At 45.8% G+C, this 21,145-nt stretch overlaps 1 protein-coding gene across 1 annotated transcript in view; it reads left to right on the plus strand.

The window, feature by feature from the left end:
* tfap2d (transcription factor AP-2 delta (activating enhancer binding protein 2 delta)) overlaps nt 1-21,145 on the plus strand; it is a 117,868-nt gene that overhangs the window by 25,346 nt on the left and 71,377 nt on the right. Inside the window, exon 4 of the mRNA XM_085997490.1 lies at nt 20,628-20,746. Coding sequence (XP_085853616.1) covers nt 20,628-20,746 — 119 coding nt within the window. The remainder of the gene's footprint in view (nt 1-20,627; nt 20,747-21,145) is intronic.

Genomic DNA, 21,145 nt, shown 5'->3' on the forward strand with positions numbered 1-21,145 from the left:
AGGGGTTCCATTCGTTGAACATCCAGTTGGTCTGTGACCACAGACAGCTGATACTCGCTGTCCATGCCCGCTTTCCAGGCAGCAGCCACGATGCCTTCATCCTGCACCAGACTTCTGTGGCAGACCTTTTCGAGGCCCCGGCTCACCCAGGAGGCTGGCTTCTCGGGGACAAGGGCTATCCTCTGTGCACCTGGCTGATGACCCCGCTCCGTTCGCCTAGCACCCCTGCTGAAGAACGATACAATGAGAGCCATCAAGCTACCAGGAACATCGTTGAGCACACAATCGGCGTGCTCAAGCAACGGTTCCGCTGTTTGGACCATTCCGGAGGAGCCCTTTAGTACTCACCTGAGCGAGTCTCCCACTTTGTTGTTGTGTGCTGCATGCTGCATAACCTGGCAATCCTCAGGACTCAGCCAATGGAGCGTGGAACCATGCCACAACCCCTAAGCCGGTCAAGGCAACAATTAGTTCAAAGAGCAAACATGCACATTCTGAATAAAGACACTTCTTTATTTAACAAACTGTGTACCCTTCCTGCATGACAAAGTAATAGAAAGAAACCCCCCAAAAAGCAGTCAGTCACATAACTGGCTCTCACAACCTGGAGACAATGACCAAAACAGTAACAAAAATATGACCACGATCCTTGGCCTTCAATAAAACAATTAACAACATTTTGCCACACCTCCTACTTTTTGCCCTTCGAGGGTGATCTGCTTCGCTTGCGAGATTGGCCCCTTCCCACCCTGCAGCTCCTCCATAATGGGACCCCAGTGGCTGCAGCAAGGCTGGGGGAAGGCTGCTGAGTGTCAGAAACTGAGACTGCAGATGCCCTTGAGGGATGGCCTGGACCAGCTCTGGGCCTGGAGGGCCCAGCTGCTGACTGCTCCAACTCTGCATGGGCGGCAACAGTCTGTCCTACAGGTGGTGGCAGCTGCAGTGGCGAAGTGACAGTGTTGGCAGCAGGAATGCTGTCATCCTGAGAGAGGACAGCAACTCCCTGTTCGGCCGACACACTGGCACTCCCACGGGGCAGCACTGCAGCATGCGGAGCAATCTGCTGAAGCACAGATTGCTGGCCTGCTGCGGCACGGTGAGGGCCCCAGGGAATCCTGCCCGATCCAGCGAGGGTGGCAGCAGTCAGTGCTCGTGTGGCCTCAATCTGCGTCTGCATGAGACCAGCCACTGACTGCCTTGCAGCACTTAGCAATTGTGTGGCAGCTGCCCGTGCTGCACTGACATCCTGGAAAACCCTTGCCTGTGCTGTGCCGAAGTCCTGGACACTCCTTGCCAGTGACTCAATGGAATCTGGCATCCTTGCCACTGCAGCCATGAGCTCAGTGTGCCTGTGCTCCGCCTGGGCGCTCATTTCAGCTAGGAGTCGCACCTCTTCTGCGCTCACTGTAGCAGGATTCGAGACCAGACTCTCCCTCCGGGGAGAAGGCCGCCGAGCTTCCCTACCCCCCTCGCGTTGCTGCAGCCCGCTGGGCTCCGGAGCTTCACCCTCCTCAGACCATTCCCCCCTGCTCCCCTCCAGGGAAGACGTGTCCCCATTATGGCCATGGGCTGCCTCGGCTGAGGGTGGCACTGATGGTCTGGCTTCCTCCTCATCGTCGCCTTCAGAATCACTCACAGTGGCAGCTTGAGGGCGCCTCCTCACCTGGTGAATCAGCATCTGAAAGCAGGGAGGTACAAGAGTGGCTTTAGGATGAGGACAGGGTGGCAGCAAGGAAGGCATGAGTGCTGCAATGTACTGATTTGGCTTGAAAGTGGCAACGGATGCTGGTGTGAGGAACAAGTGGAAGGAGAGAGGTCAAAAAGGTGATGACCTTACCATTGCTGTCCATAACGGGGTCGGCATCTCCAGTGGTGACGCGGCCAATCATCCGGCCTGCTATAATCCGTTGGACTCGCTGCTCCAGATCGGTCAGGGCTTGAAGGTGAGGCCGGCCTCCCCGGTCCATTGCTGCTGCCTCCTATTATGTGCCAGCTTGCCCTGCAAGAGAAAGGATGGGCTCTGAGTACAGTGTGCAGCCCTGACCTTGTCTGCACTGCCTCCCATGGTCGAATAGCTCTTACAGTGTGAAGCCCTGATCTTGGCTGCACTGCCTCCCATGGTCGAATAGCCCTTACAGTGTGCAGCCCTGATTTTGGCTGCACTGCCTCCCATGGTTGAATAGCCCTTACAGTGTGCAGCCCTGATCTTGTCTGCACTGCCTCCCATGGTCGAATAGCTCTTACAGTGTGAAGCCCTGATCTTGGCTGCACTGCCTCCCATGGTCGAATAGCCCTTACAGTGTGCAGTCCTGATCTTGGCTGCACTGCCTCCCATGGTCGAATAGCCCTTCCAGTGTGCAGCCCTGATTTTGGCTGCACTGCCTCCCATGGTCAAATAGCCCTTACAGTGTGAAGCCCTGGTCTTGGCTGCACTGCCTCCCATGGTCGAATAGCCCTTACAGTTTGCAAAGTGCTGAATGTGCGTGTGAGTTTCCTGAAAGGGCCATAGGTGTTGGATGAGGGCTGGGCATTGGGGCTTTCAGGACCCTTTGGCCATAAAGTGAGGTCAACATGCAGGGATGAAGAGGATTCTGAAAAGGGCACTCACCCTGACGACCCGAGTACGGTCGTTGAACTTCTTCCTGCATTGCACAGGGGACCATGGTGCTGGAGGTCACTCTGTGAGCCACCTCCCTCCAAGCTTTTCGATAGTCGCTGGGCAGCGGCCTCCTGCCACTGTCCGGGTACAGGAGAGATCGCCTGTGCTCCACCACGCCAACCAGAGCCCCCAAGGCCCCCTCGCTGAACCGCTGCGCTCCCTCCCTGGCCCTCTCCATGATCCTTGGCTTACGTATGTGGCAACAGGTCTGTCCAGACCGAGATTCAGGGCTCCGATGCGCAGGGTGTGGCTGCAATTCAAGATCGACCCTCCCCTTTAAGAGCTGACCAGCGCCAGCGTGTCTGTGTGCAATCGCTAACTGGCCGCAGCTGTGCTGCTCGCGCCCTCGGAGGTAGCACCTCGCTCCTCCGGCTTAGTGCCTTAAGACAGTCGTGCAGTGCCTGTTTTAGCACTCCAAGCATCTCCTGGGGCGAAGGAGGCCAATTTAGCAGCAGGTGGCGATAATTTGCACCGGGCACAAAATTTCATGCCCGGCCGGTACTTACGTCCCAAATGGGGCGATATCGAATTTCTCCCCCTTTGTGTCTTACTGCGAGGAGCATTCGTAATAAGGCGGATGAATTAACTGCGCAAATAGATGTAAACAGATATGATATAATTGGGATTATGGAGACATGGCTCCAGGATGACCAATTCTGGGAATTCAACATCCAGGGGTATTAAATACTCAGGAAGGACAGGAAAAAAGGAAAAGGAGGTGGGGTAGCATTGCTGGTTAAAGAGGAGATTAACACAATAGTAAGGAAGGATATTAGCTCTGATGATGTGGAATCTGCATGGGCAGAGCTGAGAAATACCATGGGGCAAAAAACGTTAGTGGGGGCTGTATACAGACCCCCAAACTGTAATGCTGAGGTTGGGGATGGCATTAAACAGGAAAATAGAGACACTTGCAATAAGGGCACAGCAGTTATCATGGGTGACTTTAATCTACATATAGATTTGGCTAACCAAATTAGTAACAATACTGTGCAGGAGGAATTCCTAGAGTGTATACGGGATGGTTTCCTGGACCAATATGTCGAGGAACCAACTAGAGAGCAGGCCATTTTAGACAGGCTATTATGTAATGAGAAATGATTATTTTAGCAATCTTGTTGTGCGAGGCCCCTTGGGGAGGAGTGATCATAATATGATAGAATTCTTCATTAAAATGGAGAGTGAAGTAGTTTACTCAGAGACTAGGGTCCTGAATTTAAATAAAGGAAACTACGATGGTATGAGGCATGAGTTGGCTAGGATGGATTGGGGAATGTTACTTAAAGGGTTGACGGTGGATAGGCAATGGCAAACATTTAAAGATCGCATGGGTGAACTACAGAATTTGTTCCTCCCTGTTTGGCATAAAAATAAAACAAAAAAGGTGACTCAACCGTGGCTAACAAGGGAAATTAGGGATAGCATAAGATCCAAGGAGAGAACATATAATTTGGCCAGAAAAAGCAACAAACCTGAGGATTGGAAGCAGTTTAGGATTCAGCAAAGGAGGAGAAAGGGATTAATTAAGAGGGGGAAATAGATTCTGAGAGTAAGCTTGCAGGGAACATAAAAGCTGACTGTAAAAGCTTCTATAGATAAGTGACGAGAAAAAGATTGGTGAAGTCAAGCATAGGTCCCTTGCAGTCAGAGTCAGGGGAATTTATAATGGGGAACAAAGAAATGGCTGACCAATTAAATACATACTTTGGTTCTGTCTTCACAAAGGAGGACACAAATAACCTCCCAGAGATGTCGGGGAACATAGGGTCTAATGAGAGGGAGGAATTGAATGAAATCAGTATTTGTAGGGAAATGGTGTTAGGGAAATAGATGGGATTGAAGGCTGTTAAATCCCCAGGGCCTGATAATCTACATCCTAGGGTACTTAAGGAAGTGGCCCTAGAAATAGTAGATGCATTGCTGGTCATCGTCCAAAATTCTATAAACTCTGGAACAGTTCCCATGGGTTGGCGGATAGCTAATGTAACCCCACTATTCAAAAAAGGTGGTAGAGAGAAAACGGGGAATTATAGACCGGTAAGTCTGACATCAGTAGTGGGGAAAATGCTAGAGTCCATTATAAAAGATGTAATAGCATAGCACTTGGAAAACAGTGACAGGATCGGACAAAGTCAACATGGATTTACAAAAGGTAAATCATGCTTGACTAATCTACTGGAATTTTTTGAGGATGTAACTGCTAAAATAGATAAGGGAGAACCAGTGGATGTGGTGTATTTTGACTTTCAGAAGGCTTTCGATAAGGTCCCGCATAAGAGATTAGCGTGCAAAGTTAAAGCACATGGGATTGGGGGTAAGGTACTGTCTTGGATAGAGAACTGGTTGGCAGACAGGAAGCAAAGAGTTGGAATAAATGGCTCTTTTTCAGAGTGGCAGGCAGTGACTAATGGGGTGCCGCAGGGATCTGTGGTAGGACCCAGCTGTTCACAATATATATAAATGATCTAGATGAGGGAACTAGATGTAATGGGTTGGATTTTGCCAGACCTGGGGAGGCGGGTTTGGAGGCGGGACTGCCCAGCCCGCCCCCAACCCGCCTCCATGCCATCTTGCCAGGAGGCGGGTAGACGACCCGCGCCGGGTCCCGCGTCCTCGAGGTGGAAAGGGGATTAATGCCAATTAACTGCCTGTTAACAGGTAGTTAACAGGCAGTTTTTTGGCTAATCCCTATTTTGAGCCCTGAAGTGTGGGCTTCCTGATGGCTCCGAACCTTGCCAGGGTCAGTGAGGCGGGCCGTCAGTCTGCGGGGGTCGGAGGGGCTGAGATGTCCGGTTTGCGGGTGAGTAATGGGTGCATGTGTGCAGAGGTAAATGTGTGAGGTGTGTGTAAAGTGTTTTAATAAGTTTTACTTACCTTTACTTCTTCCTGCAGGCTTCCTCGCTTCAGGTCTCGGGAGTCCCTCAACTCACCGGCACAGAAAGCAGAATGGCCGCTGTACTGTCAAAAGCTGCAGCCTTCTGCTTTCTGGTCAGGAAGGCTTTCTAATTGAGTCTTGAGTAAAGACACAACTTAGAAGACAGATTGTCAGTGTTTGACAGCTTCACAGAGCTGTCAAAAGATGACATTTCATCTGTCAAAAGCTCTTGACAGATGAAGCGGCACTCGCTGACGTCACCTGTAACTGGCTTTCCTTAATTGGCCTGCTAAGCCCGCTGGGCGAGCTTAACAAGATCAATCAAGACTAAAACCCTACAAGTGGGAGTCCCGCCTCCAAAAGCTCCCCATTGACAAAATCCAGCCCAATATCTCCAAGTTTGCAGACGACACAAAGCTGGGTGGGCGTGTGTGCTATGAGGAGGATGCAGAGAAACTCCAATATGATTTGGACAGGTTGGGTGATTGGGCAAATGCATGGCAAATGCAGTATAATGTGGATAAATGCGAGGTTATCCACTTCGGTAGCAAAAACAGGAAGACAAATTATTATCTGAACGGCAATAGATTGGGAAAAGGGGAAGTGCAACGAGACCTGGGTGTCCTTGTGCACCAGTCACTGAAGGTAAGCATGCAGGTGCAGCAGGCGGTTAAGAAGGCAAATGGTATGCTGGCCTTCATAGTGAGAGGATTCGAATACTGGAGCAAGGATGTCTTGCTGCAGTTGTAAAGGGCCTTGGTGAGACCACACCTTGAGTATTGTTTGCAGTTTTGGTCACCTTATCTGAGGAAGGATGTTTTTGCCATGGAGAGAGTGCAGCGAAGATTCACCAGACTGATACCTGGGATGGCAGGGATGACGTATGAGGAGAGCTTGAGTCGATTAGGCTTATATTCGCTAGAGTTTAGAAGAATGAGAGGGGATCTCATTGTAACTTATAAAATTCTAACAGGACTAAACAGACTAGATGCAGGAAGGATGGCGGGGGAGTCCAGAACCAGGGGTCATAGTCTAAGGATAAGGGGTAAGCCATTTAGGACTGAGATGAGGAGGAATTTCTTCACCCAGAGAGTGGTGAACCTGTGGAATTCTCTACCACATAAGGCAGTTGAGGCCAATTCATTAAATATATTCAAGAAGGAGTTAGATATATTTCTTAAGGCTAAAGGGATCAAGGAATATGGGGAGAAAGCAGGGACAGGGTACTGAATTTGGATGATCAGCCATGATCTCATTAAATGGTGGAACAGGCTCAAAGGGCCGAATGGCCTACTCCTGCTCCTATCTTCTATGTTTCTATGTAACCCTGTAACCAATGTTGTTTCCTTCAGTGATCTCAGTATTTTTCCCAAAATTATTGTTAAATCCATTACCATCTCCTGAGCCCTTGCAATATAATGGTTCTAATTCCGATTCTGCCAAAGTTGTGCTGGCTCTTTCCCAAAATCCTTCTATTAATTCCCACACCATTCTCCCATATAACCGCGCTGTTTCTGGTTTGCACCAATTTGGTATTCCCACCTCGGTCAGATTTAATATCACCGGTATCACTTCATGATGCACATCATGGTACAATATCATCTGAGTTGGGATTACCACTAATCCATTTGTCGGTCCTGGGGTGTGTTTGGGACAGACAACCCGGATTTCTTCTTGTTCTTCCTGCGGTTGTGTTTTATTCGTGGGGTGGGGTGGGGGCGGTGTTTAGTACAGACTTTCAATTCCACCATGTGTATAATTCCATTTTCACTTTCCTGCACCTGATAATGTGTGCAACCCTTCGAACCCCTACACGGCCTTCCTTCCCTGCCCACGAACCATTGGTAGGGACCCCTGTCATCTATTCCATAGACGTGGACGGGAGCTCCACACAGCGGCTCTGTGGATACAGAACTATGGTTTGATAGTGTCCCCAAAGGGTTTATGCATCCATAGATTCCCTCACGCTCCTGCCACCACCGTGGCCAACATAACAGAGTGTCTCCCACTGCTCGGGATTGTGTCAGGCTTCCTACATTCCCCCGAGGGTTCCCTATTTGCTAATGCCTTGAATGGTCACCTGGTTCTGCTTGGAAAAACCACACCCTTGGCCCGGTGGGGCGATCTTTGTATTTTATGCATACCCTCCCTACCTTCCTGGACCTCATAAGTGGTAACCAATACTGTCCCTGAACACGCGGTTTCACAATCACCCTTGATGTACTGGAGGGTAATGTTTCGAGTGCCGTCTCTGGGGTGGTGTCTCCGGGACAACTGCAATCAAACTATTATAGGGAAAATAGTTAGTGGTGGTCCAGTATGCCGAATAGGCTGACATGGAAACTTCGAGATAGAGCAGAATCCCGATCATTGACCAGAATAATTCTTTCATTTTATACAGTTCAGGCTCTCAATACTGATTTTTTTTTAAAAAAACAAAACAAAATGAAACTCCCTACTTTTATTTTGCTGTCTCGGGCAATTTTTGACTCCTACCACTGACGATACTTCAAGGGTGCCTTTTTATTTCTTTTACTACATCGTGGGGTAGGAGGGGTTTGTTGGACTCATCTGTGGACAGGAGGTGGTTCCGGACCTGGGGCGAGGAGGATTCTACAGCTCCCATGTCCAGTCCACCTTCATTTGAATCATACTGTACCTGTGGAGGCACCACTTCAGGCAAGGGCCTCAGTGGGTGGGAGTGTCCCATTGGGCACCCCTTCATCATCCCATTGGAGCGGATGATTCAGTCTCACCATGCTCATGATCGTGGCTTGTTGTCTTCTTGACCTGCTTGTGGGCTGAAAAAGCTTCATCTGGTTAATGTGAAACCATTTGATTTTCTTAGGTAACGGAACCGGCTATACCATGGGACAAGCTTTGTCAACAATGTTACACGGCCCCTTGTAGAGGGGTTCGAAAACTCCCATCCTCGCATAGTTTCGTACCATTACCTGGCTCTCTACTTCCCACTCCTGGGGTTTACTCACAGTCAGTTGCAGTCGATTACGTTGGTGTGCCTTCCCAAGTTTAGTTCTTTTAGAGTTCCCCACAGGTCACTCAGGAATTTGTCCCGAGTGACTTCTTTCATTTGTTTACCAGTCAGAGTGGGGACCAACATGTGTGGGGGGATTGGCATGGGTCTCCCCGTTACCAATTCATGAGGGGAGTGACACGTTCCTTTGGATTTGTTACTATGTATTCCTATAGGATTAGGGGACGTTTAATTCCTTTTGCAGGGCCAACTTTAAGGTACAGTTCATTCTTTTCACAATTCCCGATGACTGCGGGTTGTGGGTCACATGCCATTTCCCTTCAATTCCAAGCAATTTCAGAGTGGCCTGCATTACCTGACCTGTAAAATGACTTCCCTGGCCTGACTCTACCATATCTGGAGAATACCTCTCTAACTAGGGTCTTGGCCATCCATGAGGCTGTGGCCGACTTGCATGGGAAGACTTTACCCACCTGGTAATCTTGCACCATCAACACTCACCTGGCCCCCTGCTTAAAAGAAAAAACAGATAATCCATTGTGGCTTGCCTACGAGCCCAATAGGTTAATTTGTCAATTCCTGATTCCCTTCTGTCACTGTGGGAAAATATTCACTTAAAATTAAGAAACTTAAATTTAATAATGTTCAATATCTTTAAATTTCATTCAGTTGCTGTGTGGGGAATTAAAAGAAATCCAGCTTTCAGTGGAAAGGGTTAACTCCTTTGCAGGTTTGTAAGAAGGCGGAGCAAATTGTCAGACGCATGCAATTGTGTCACTTCACCTAAATCTTAAAAAAACTTTCCCGATCGAAAAAGACAGTTTGGTTTTCACAATTTCATAGTTTAGTTAACATTTCCAAAAGAAGACAAACCCAGTTATCATCAATCAATGTCAACTTGTGTCACACAGCTTCTTGCAGCTTTCAGGTAAATTTAAAACAAAATCTTTGTGCCTTTAAAATTGTGTTACTACTGCAAATATTTTGAAAAACAACTCCACACACAACAATAGCATTTCTATTTTTTTTCCTGGTCACACACTTGAAATTGGTCAGAATTTTTTTTTAAAAACAATTGTTGATGCGATTGCTTCATGTCCAGAACTAGAGGCTTTCACACAATTTACACCAACCAGAATTTCACCGTGGCCACAATAAAAGTGTGGTTTAAACAGGTTAATTAACCTTAATAACTCCAATTAAATTTAAATCAATATATCAAACTAGCCAGTACCACTTGAAAAAGAAACATAAAAGTTTTTTTCAGACATCAGTACACTAAAAGTAGAGAAAGGGCAGAACTTTTCCTTTTCTCCTTTCATTTTTTCACCATAGGTTACTTGTCAAGAACTTAGAAAGTGGGCATCTCGGACTTGCAGCAATCAAATTAAGAAGACAATGCTTTGTAAACGTTCAAATTGAGTTAAAATAAAATCAAACAATAGCTATTTTTGTAATCCAATTAAAACAAGATAATTTCAAAAAGTCCAAATTAATTTCTACCAGACATGATTAGAAACCATAGCAACTGTAACTTCAAGGCTGAAGCTTATCTATTGTAAGGCAAACTGCTTCTGATTTACACTTTGCTGTACAAGCCGTCCCAGTCAAAATATACCCACAGCAATGTCTTTAACTTAAACTGCAAACCACAAAGTTTCTCCCACTTCTAGATGCAGAATCTTAAATTGAAATGAACATATTTAACACATCCACACTTTAACACACACTTTCACACAAACTGAAATTCCAGCATCCTTTAAGGTTCCTTTCACTCAGCAAATCTTGTGTTTTATTTGTCTCGGCACAGTCGGTAAAACTTTAAAGGGGAAAAATTTGGTTGGTACGTGCCTCCCGTTAGCGCCCCCAGAGGCGCTAACGGGACACTAGGAACTTAGCACCCGAACGCGGTGATTTTAGCACTGCTCGTGAAATTGACCAGTCGTTTTGCAGTGGCGCTAAACACTACCGCCACGATCTCCTGCGCCCTCAGATCGTGATGTCAGTCGAGCATGCAATGCTCTGGTAGCATCCCAGACTGGATATTGAGTCATGCTTCCTGCCTTAGCGCCTGCCGCTAGGAACGACAGGTAGAGGGGAACGTTTTCAAGTCGGGAAGGGGCTGGGGGAGCGCTATTTAAAGGCGGGCACTTCCTGCCTTTTCTTGTCGGCAACATTTTTGGTACACGCAGGTTGAGAGGGAGAGAGACGTCTGGAGAGATTTAATACTGTCCTAAGGAGTTTTGGTTCTCAGCACCACTTTTGAGCTTCCTAAGCACTGAGCTCTTTCCCTGGGCCTAGCCATTAGTGCTTCCAACACAATTGCTTTAGAGGTCTCTCCAGGCCGAGATTCGAGGCTGCAATGAGCAGGGTGTGGCTGGCTAGCAAGATGGCCTCTCCCCTTTAAGAACTGGATGGCGCCAGTCTGTCTGGCTTCCATGGTAACTGACATCGCCTGAGCTTCAGTAGCTTTCTGAGGTAGTGCCTCGCTCCCCGACGTTTGCACCTTAAGAGAGGTGTGTAGTGCGTGATTTAGTGCTCAAATCACTTCCAGGGGCGATAGAGGTGAACTTTGCAGACGGAGATGATAATTAGCGTCGGGCACTATCCTTTGTGCCTGGCTTGTATTAGCGCCCCAAAAAGAGCAATACCCAATTTTTCCTCCTAAATTTTCTTTTTGCCTTCTTTTAAATTGTCGTCTCAGCACCTTTCCCTGGCTCTCCAAATCCCTGTTTTTTCCCTTCCTTCGCTGAGTTTTCAGATTGGTTAGTCTGCAATTTAGATCTTTTTCCCTCTTTATCTCCCACTCCTTAATTCGCTTATTACATTCAGTGTGGTCCCCACGAGCACTCTGTTCCTCTAGAGCCTGTTCCGGGTGACCCTAAATGCAACCTTCAGGTCCTCATTGACCTTTTCTGCCTGCTCTGACTGATGTCTCTGTTTGGATAGTTCTTTTGACAAGGCTTCGCACTGATTCTGATTATTTATACACTGGCTCTCGAGTTGTTCTTTATTGTACCACCTCTCCTCCTGTTCTAACTTTTCCTTGAGCCTGTTTCTATGTTCCCTTTCTTCTTCTGTTTCTTTCCTTAACTTGATCTTTACCCTTTCATCAGAATTCCACAGGGGCCCACAGCTCAACGGCCGGCGCGCAAGGTAAGTGCAGGTTGGGGGCGTGCACCCGCGGGAAGCCCCCGACCCGAATTTCTGGGCCATTGTTTTTCACATCTGCAGGGTTGTTGACTCACGGTTCTCACAGAATTTTCAAGATCTTATCTTTTGAAGGAAAAATACCAGCACATCTCCTATTTTACAAATGTTTTTAGCCAAGCAGTCTCTTGCCCTCAAAGCTTGTCGGTACATTTGGTCACTTATAGATTCAGTCAAGTTTACCATGGCAGTGTTACGATATCAACATTGGGTGGAAATGAGAAAACATTAATTTTCTCAATGTGAACATCCCTCACTTTGATCAGCATAAACATGAAGTAAAACATGAAAGTGGGATAATATGTGTAGCTAGTCTCACACTGCAAGTCCCCTTTTGTTACATCCTAATAGAACTGTTGTGATATTCCATTGCCATGCATCTTGAGTTTGATACTTAAGCCAGATTGAAATGCCTAGATAGATTCTGCATATGTAGCTTCTCTGTTAATGAGGGAATAAGGAACAGCGCGTGATATATATGTAATTGTGAGATGTGAGCAAGTGTTATAGCAAGCAGCTACTGCACTACGTATGTGAAGCCACTGTGAGAATTCTTGGGTGTCCCTTCAGCTTTTGCTTATTACGTAAAAGAGCTCTCAAAGGAGTATTTTATATTGGTCTTCTTTTAATCTGGTTCCAGGAGCTTGGTGTCTGTATGGCGGCTCCAGGCATATATACTGTTAAATCTGAAATCTGTAGACTGGTGGAAGATTGATAAAGGTAGATTTTCATCTTTACTGCTTGGGTGTAAAGCTTTACAAAGACAGAATGCAGAGAGGTGAATCTGGCGTTTGGAATCGGGTGGGCTCCATTATGGGTATGCAATCTTCCCCACCTAACTTTTATCTCTGTGCTCCATCCAAATGATGCTTTATGCAAGGTGTAAAGATGAAAATTTATCCTGTAGATTCAGATCTGGAAAAATGCATTAACAGCATAACTGCTGGGAACCAGCTCACAGATGCCAAGCTCCCTTAATTTGATGGAAAAGCAGACCAACATATAATGGCTAGAATTTGTTTGGTGCAACTACTTGAACAATATTAATAAAATGCTTGATAATGCAGATAAAATAGAAAAACTGTCAAAGTATGACATGTAGAAACAATCGGGTACTACAAGTTCATTGCCTTGATCATCCCACTGAACAGATAGGTTATAAAAAGAAATGAATTTCAGTGTAGAAGCACAAGTATTTTATTTTTCATTTAGCTTGTCACCCATTTTATTATCTTCTCCACCCACCCACCCTCCCTACTTGTGCTAGGGACTGCTGCTTCAACACAATCTACCTTTGCTGTGAGACAAGTCAAATAGGTTGAGTCGATCTATAGGAGACTGTCAGTTCCCACAGTGCTGGCTAAGGAATCTGCCTTGAAACAGCAGCCTCAGCTTGTTCCTACAAACCAGTAACTTGTTCCATTAGGATGTATTTGCAAACACACAACATTTGAACACGTGTTCTGTTTAACTGGGGGCGATTTAGTAAACATACATTCTATCTGATTTGGATATACTCTGGACTGGTATTAGACTGTATTTAGGACATATATTTCAGTAAATTATTTAAAGGGAAACCTAATTATAAAATAATACATGAGAACTATATGAATCACTCAAATTCTAAATCAGCATATTAATAAAAGTTAAGTAATCCCTAGTTGCCATCGATTTAAAAGAAAACTTGGTCCCCCATTTTTCCTACTTTTTCCCTTTCACTGCTCTCACATTCACACAGAATCCTTCAGTTGGGAGGGCAGGTGAATGAACTTGTGTGGACAGATGGTTCAAATCAGGTTTTGTAGGAACAATATTTTTGAGTACTAGTACCTTCATAGACTCACATTTTTAATTGCAATGTCTACAGTGTCGATGACCCCCACATTCAATTTTCAAGGCCCAAAATGCTCCTTGAGAGTTTAGATATAGTTTTATTTCTTCTCAGGTGTTTTAGAATAGAATAGTGTAAAATGTTTGAAATAACGAATGGCAAAACAATTTTTTTATTATTATTATGCCTCTGTGAAGTGCCTTGGGCATTTTTCTATGTTAAAGGCACTATATAAATGCAAGTTGTTGTTGCTGATGATGCAGAATCTCAGTTTTGTCTACAGCATAGCACTTGACCCCTGTTTTAAATTGATACAAGAATGAACAACAGTTCATTCCCTCTTAAATGGGCAATTGCTAAGATGTGCTTTCTGTGATCTTTTATCCTTTGGAATCAGTAGTATTTATGCTAAAATATGGTAACTTCACCTTTATTGTTTATTTAAATTTGTCTTTGCATAAGCTGGACTCATCTTACAGTAGTTTTTATTCTCACAGCTATCTGTTGAAAATGCTGCAGAATAGCACTGATTCTAGGAAAATGGCACTGCTTGAAGTTTGAAAAAAAGTCAGACAAAAAGATTAAAGCCTTCACATCAGAAAATCTACCCCTTTAAGGGACAAGTAAAATCTGACCTGTTTGTTCATCCTTAAAATGAACCTTGTCTTTTAGAAAAAATGATAAAAAATCAACTTGTACTTGCCAGTAGCAGCTTATTTTTGACTTTGTGGGGATCAAATAGCTTCCAGCTCTGAACACTGTAAACCTCTTCAGACTTTGGACCTTGGATCTGAATCGAGACCTCTGCTGCATACAATTTATTTTTTCTCTAAGAACAAGTTATTGAAGAGTAATTTAACTTTAAAATTGTTAATCAGTTAGCAGCATTGGAAGCCTAAAATACTCAAAAGCACAAATTTTCAAGAAAAAGTTTTGTTGGAAATCTTTCTTGTCCCTAAGAAGAATTGATTGTGTCTCCCACAAATTAAATAACAGTTTGAGCAAGATGAATAGGACATAAATTGGAAAAAAATTATACCAATAACAAATAATTGATAACTCTATTGTATATATTGAGACCTTTATTGAGTCTTTACCACTGCGCCATATATTTTGTTTCTGTAAAATATTTCCTTGTACAGCTGTAGTAAACAATTCAAATAGATGCATGGAGGTCAGTTTTAACACTTGGGTGGGAACATGGCCTAGTGAGTGGCCGGCCCATTTGGGAGCGGCTGTGCAGAGGCCCAACACATTTTAACAGCCAGACCTCATTAATATTCTGCAGACAAACTCCTGCCTGAACCCGGTGGGAATCTCGAGGAGGCAGCGGGTGGGACAGGATGTCGGGTGGCAGGAGGCTGCTGCCGGAAACCCGGGGGAGTGGTTCCCGGCATAAGGTAAGTCACCAAGGGAAGGGGTTCAGAGGCAATCGCGGTTGGGGGAAAGGGAGGGAAGCCTTGGGTAGGAGCCTCCTGGCCCACAAGGAAACTACAACATTTTTTAAAAACACACCTTGCTGGACCTCTTCTAGCCCAGCCCCTGCTCCTAGTATGTTTGGCATGGCGGGAAGCAACAAGGGCTTCCTCATGCAGACTTGGGGTTAATATAGCAGTCAGATCCCAATAACGTCATCAGGGCTTGAGCATATTTAAACAAGGACCCCGCCGGCTTCAGGCGGGTGTCCTTGACGCCTGCAATTTAAAATTACAATCAGCAGGTTCGAGGCGGGTGTCAGTGGGTAACTGTCCCACTGCATTTTAACTGTCCCCCGCCCAGTTTCTGCCTGGCGGTGGTGGGTTAAAATTCCTCCTATTATGTCAGTTCTGCTTAAAACATTGGGGTCAATTTTAACTCAGCCATGAGGCGGGCTTTGAGGCGTGTGGGGGTTTAAAATCACAAAAACTGGGGTGTCGGGACTCCCCCTGCCTGGTTCCCGACACCGAGCCATTTTAACCCAGGCGTGTCTGATGGTCCCGAATCAGTCCCGACTCCAACAGGCGGGACTGGTCTTTAAGGCCCTTAATCAGCAATAATGGCCTTGATAATCCCATTTCAACAGGCCCTTGCATTTTTAACCCTTTTCCCACGTAAAACATGCCTGGTGGGGATCACGCCTGTGAAACCTGGCGTGAGCACTATTGGCTTGCTGACTATCAGCTGCAGGTCAACCGTTAAAGAGGAGATTGGATCAGTCATCATTTGCAAGTGGCAGGACTTTGTTGTTTCAGGCCTGGGGCAACTTTTACCAGGCTTAACCATACCTGTGGAAGGTTGGAGCTTCAAACACATCTCCAGTGTGACCTCCTGGGAAACCCCGCTCGCCACCTTCACTCAGCGCTTCCTCAACGGAGGCATATACCAGAAGCATGGGAGCCATTTATTTCCTTCCCTTCTGGGCATTAGATGAGCTCGAACACCAGCCGTGGCACCAGCAGAACCAAGACAACAGCAGCAGCAACAGGAGCACCAGACTGCTGCTCACCCACCTGAAGTTGCACAGGCCAGAAGGGGCCGGCGCTTGGAAGTGGCTTGAGAGCACCTTGCTGCACATCAGGGGGCCATGGAGACCCGTATCTGCACTGGCAGTCCTACTCAGAAGGACTTCCATGAAGGTCTGGTTTCTCTGTTCAATAGATGCCCATCGCTCCTCAAGAGATATTCTATTATGAACACTCACCATGTTTTCCATACACTGGCGACTTATCTCCTCCATGGAGGTTGCCATCCTTTCCATGGTGATGTGTTCATGCGCCAATGACTCCACAAAGGCTCTGCTCATGTTCGCTATGGACTCCTCCATTCGCTCCACACTCACATCGACCCTGGAGACAAAACCTGCCAGAGACTCCTGCATCTGTTCCTGGAGTTCCAGCCCCGCTGATCTTATGGATGGACCCAGAGGCAGAGGGTTGACATGCAGCTGAGCCGAGCTGACAGAGTCCTGCGCCCTCCGACTAGCACTCTCCACTGCTGTCCCTGTCTCCACAATCTGCTGATGCTCACTTGTGAGCTGTGATACACCAGGTGACAACACTACTCTATGTCCCGAAGGTCCCACCGAGGTGTGAATGTCTGCGCTGGTGCTGGGTGCGCTGAATTCTGCTGACGCTGCGACCTCAGAGGTTGCAGATTCCTCTGAGGAGTCTGGAAGCTCAGGCTCTTCCTCCTGGACAGTGGGGATGGGGGCACTTGATGGCCCTGTGGGGGAGTAAAGGAAAGAGTTAGAGATGTGAGGTCAAGGTTACATGCACATTGCATATTACAGATGATCATAGGTCCATCTGTTATAGCTTCAGAATCATTATCAGCGACTCATGCAATGTCAATGAGAGAGATGGAAAACTATTCTGTCACCAGCTTGCTGTGATGCACCCGTCTGTCCGTCCCCCACTTGCGCCTCAACCTCCAGTCCTACAATCTCCAGGACCGCCTCCTCCCAGGGGATGAGGTGGGCTACTGAGGGTGGCCCTCCTCCTGTCCTCGCTCGTTCTCTTTTATTGTGAGCTCCCTTTTCCTGCAATGAGGGAGACAAGTGGAGTTTGAGTGAGAATGAAGGAGTGAGTGTAGAGAATCCATAGCATAGATGCTTAGAAGGAGACAAAGATGGAGTGAGGTGGCAAGACCAAGGGCCCTTCCTGTGTGTTGTCAGTTGTTTTCATAGCATCAGAGTGATAGGGAGTGTGAGGGCTGCATAGTCGAATAGTTAGGTGAATTTGAGCATAGAGAGAGAGGGAATGGGTAAGGGTGCATGGATGTCAGTGTCAAGTGGAATGTGGAGGAAGAGATTGCTAAAGCTGAGTGCTGGTGAGGAGAGGCAATGGAAATCAGATTGAGAGTGATGGGAACTTCATACTCACGTTTCCAGTGTGCTGAAGGTCATGAAATCTCTTCCTGCACTGTATCCAGGTTCTGTGGGTAGCCGATAAGGAGTTGACCTCCTCTGCCACTTGCAGCCATGCAGCCTTTGTCTGCTGGGGAGGCATCTTCCTCCCTGATGAAGGAAAGACCACCTCCTTGTGAGCTCTTGCTCCCTCCACTAAAGCCTGCAGGGCAACGTTGTCAAAACGGGGTGCAGACCTCGGTCTTTCTCTTGCCATTCTGCTTCCAGCTCAGTGTATCAGCAAATGCCAAAAGGTTGGCAGCCTGCAGAAGAAGCAAGGCTTGTTGCAGACCCTAAATGCAGCAGCAATAATGACGTCATATTATGTGACTTTCTGACTAGAAATACTCATTTGCCAAGGGTTCCCACACATTGGAAATCAATTGGCCAATTGAGTTAAAATTGCATTAATCTCACACACCCATTTAGATTCGTGTGGGAAACACCAAATTCGGGGAACCTGACAATTCCCCGCACCTGAGTTAAAATCGACCCCATTGCCTTTTGTTCCTCCATTGCCAGTTCAACAACAAGCAACAGGACTGCTAGGCACCTCTACGTGCTATTTTACACACATTGTGATGTTGCCCCCTTCCCCCCACTTCCACTCTGCACAGGTGCAGGAATGATGCACCTGACATTATTTCTGTGCTAGGCATGGCACAGAAATCACACCAAATGGCATATTTTGTAATGAATGAATTAACACGCTTCAGAATAATGTTTTAAAGTGATTTATCTCCACATATCTGTTTTGAATCCAATATCAGCAGTAACCAAGGTAACTATAGACTGGTTAGTCGAATGTCAGCTTTGGGCAAACACTTACAATCCATAATTTGAGATAAAATTAGTAAGCATTTAGGAATACATAGGCTAATCAAGGACAGCCAGCATAGATTTGTTAAAGGCAAGTCATGTTCGATGAATTCAATAGAGTTTTGTGACGAGATGACCAGTTGGATAGATCACAGCCATGCTGTAGGTGTACTGTATATGGATTTTCAAAAGGGGATCGATAAAGTGTCTCACAAGAGGCTTGTTAGAAAAATTCAGGTGCATGGTATAAGAGGCAATGTAGCAGCATGGATAGAAAGTTGGTTGATGAACAGAAAACAAAGAGTTACAGTACATGGGTGTTGTATAAATTAGAGGTGAGTTGGAATTGGTGTACCCCAGATGTCGATGCTGGATTAATCTATATTCTCAGTATATATAGATGATTTAGACTTTGATTTAGGGAACACAATTGCAAAATTTGCCAATGACCCAAAAGTAAGAGGTATGGCAAACAGTCAGGAGAACTGTATACGACTTCAGGAAGACAGATTAGCAGAATGATCAGAAAGATGCAATTTAATATGGATAACTGTGAGGTAATACATCTTTTGAGAAAAGAAACAAGGGAATATACACGTGAATAGAAACACACTGAAGCCTATGAATGAACAGAGCGACCTCGGGGTCCAAATACATAATTCCCTGAAAGCGCGAGTGCAGGTAGAAAAAGCCATGAGAAAGGCTAATAGAATTTGGGGTTTTATAAATAGAGGCACAGGGTATAAGAGTAAAGTGATAATGGGGTAAAATTTCTTCCCTGATCTCCCACTGTAACTTCGGCAGAAACGGTTTACAGCCGGTTACACCATTTCTCCAGGATTTCCACCGATCTTGCACCAAAGTTATGGCAAGAGATCGAGAGAACACCTGTGAAAATTCTACCCCAATTTATGCAAACCATTATCTAGACCACAGTTAGAGCGCTGTGTTCAGAAATAAAGTCCCTCTACTCTGTCCAATAATGTGTCTGAGCTCCAAACTCAGAAGAGACCCCCTGCAGCACTGTGATATTTTTCCATTTCCTACACCAACTATTGTCAACCTTATTGTCAACTGGATCACTGGTAGCATTTTCAAGTCAAAAGATTTTCAGTACATACTCTGGGCCGATACTTCAATACAGTACTGAGGGAGATGCTTTCTTTCAAGTGAGACATTTAACCAAGGCTGTGTCTAACTTTGCACTTGGACACAAAAGATCCCATGCCACTATTTGAAGGAGAGCAGGGGAGTTCTTTTTTTATTATTATTCATTCACGGGATATGGGCATCGCTGGAAAGGGCAGCATTTATTGCCCATCCCTAACTGCCCTTGAGAAGGTGGTGGTGAGCTGCCTTCTTGAACCGCTGTAGTCCGTGTGGTGAAGGTACTCCCACAGTGCTGTTAAGCAGGGAGCTCCAGGATTTTGACCCAGCGACGATGAAGGAATGACGATATATTCCCCCCATGTCCTGACCAATATTTATCCCTCAGCTAACACCAATAAAAACAGATTCACTGGTCATTTCGTTCATTGCTGTTTGTGGATTGCTGTGCATAAATTGCCTGTCATGTTTGCCTATCTAACAACAGCGACTATGCTTCAAAAGTAATGCATTTGCTGTGAAGCGGTTTGGGAAGTTCCGAGGATATGAAAGGTGCTTCCTTCTTTCTAATTAGGGACAGATGCGTGCTGCAGGACCATACTCACTAGGAACTGGATTGAAACTGACAAAATTCATTTCACGTAAGACCCCTGTAGCCAGCAGACAGAGGAGACTTCGATCCCATTAGTCTGGGCTGAATGTGAAGCCAGGTCCCAGAGGTGAAAGGCCAGTTCTTCCCCCATGGTCTTGTTATTCAAACTGCTGTAATGTCAGTATTAATAAAGAGAATCCTTAGGAGCTTTTCCTTGAGCTGGATTTACTATTTTCACACGGCTTAAACCTGAACCTGAACATGCTGTTTACTAGAGCATCTCAAGGCAGACTGATATTGGATAAAGGCGATCATTTTAACTTTGGCCGGTGGTGAAACATGTGGTAGTGGGTTGGCTGTGTGTTATACAACCAACCTGATTTTCCTTTCCATTGACTCCAAATTCAGGCGGGTTGTATAAAGGCTGACCAATCAGCTACTGCCCGTTTTCCGTCATCGCCAAGTATTAAACTCAGCTCTAGAGCCACTACTGTACCATCCTAGGTTGGACAGGAAAAAAATTTGCTCGTTGAACATTGTAATGCATATCTTGGCTAGAATTCAAGGATTAGTATATCTGTGTTTGTGCTCTTTACTCAGTGGAGCTGGTTTTCATTGTGAATGACACTAACACTGAATAATATTAATATCTACAGAGCAAAATCTAAAAATGGGGGACGGTGTTTACGAGAGAAGTTGGACAGGTTGGGACTGAACCTACCGGCTGGCAGACGGAAAGCAGCCAACGTCACCTTGCTAACCTCACTGGTTGAAGGTAAGGACAACATTCAGAAAGGATCAGTGCCAATGAATTATTGATGTCCAACATAAGCTGTGCTTTACATTTTTAAGTGTTTACTAAGGCATATTTTAGGCCATATTGGAATGGATAAAGTTCATAACAAAATGTTTCAGTGGAGTTCAGGAAGCACCCCAAAATGTCGCAAGTTACAAAGTCCCAAGTGAGTTTTAAATGTTCAGCTTCACCAGTATAAATATACATCTGATGCATCTCTTACATAAGGTAGTGATAAATTCATATTTTGAAATATACTTTGAGAGAAAATCAAACATGTGACAACCACAGGCTAATCAGATCATGGGAAAAATTGCTTAACACATTTTTAGTCAATGATGGCTTCCTAATCCCCTCCCTTCATTAATCCTCTAACCT

This window comes from Somniosus microcephalus, chromosome 9 (assembly GCF_052327205.1).
Source record: "Somniosus microcephalus isolate GS21.2 chromosome 9, FLI_Smic_1.0, whole genome shotgun sequence".
NCBI lineage: Eukaryota > Metazoa > Chordata > Chondrichthyes > Squaliformes > Somniosidae > Somniosus > Somniosus microcephalus.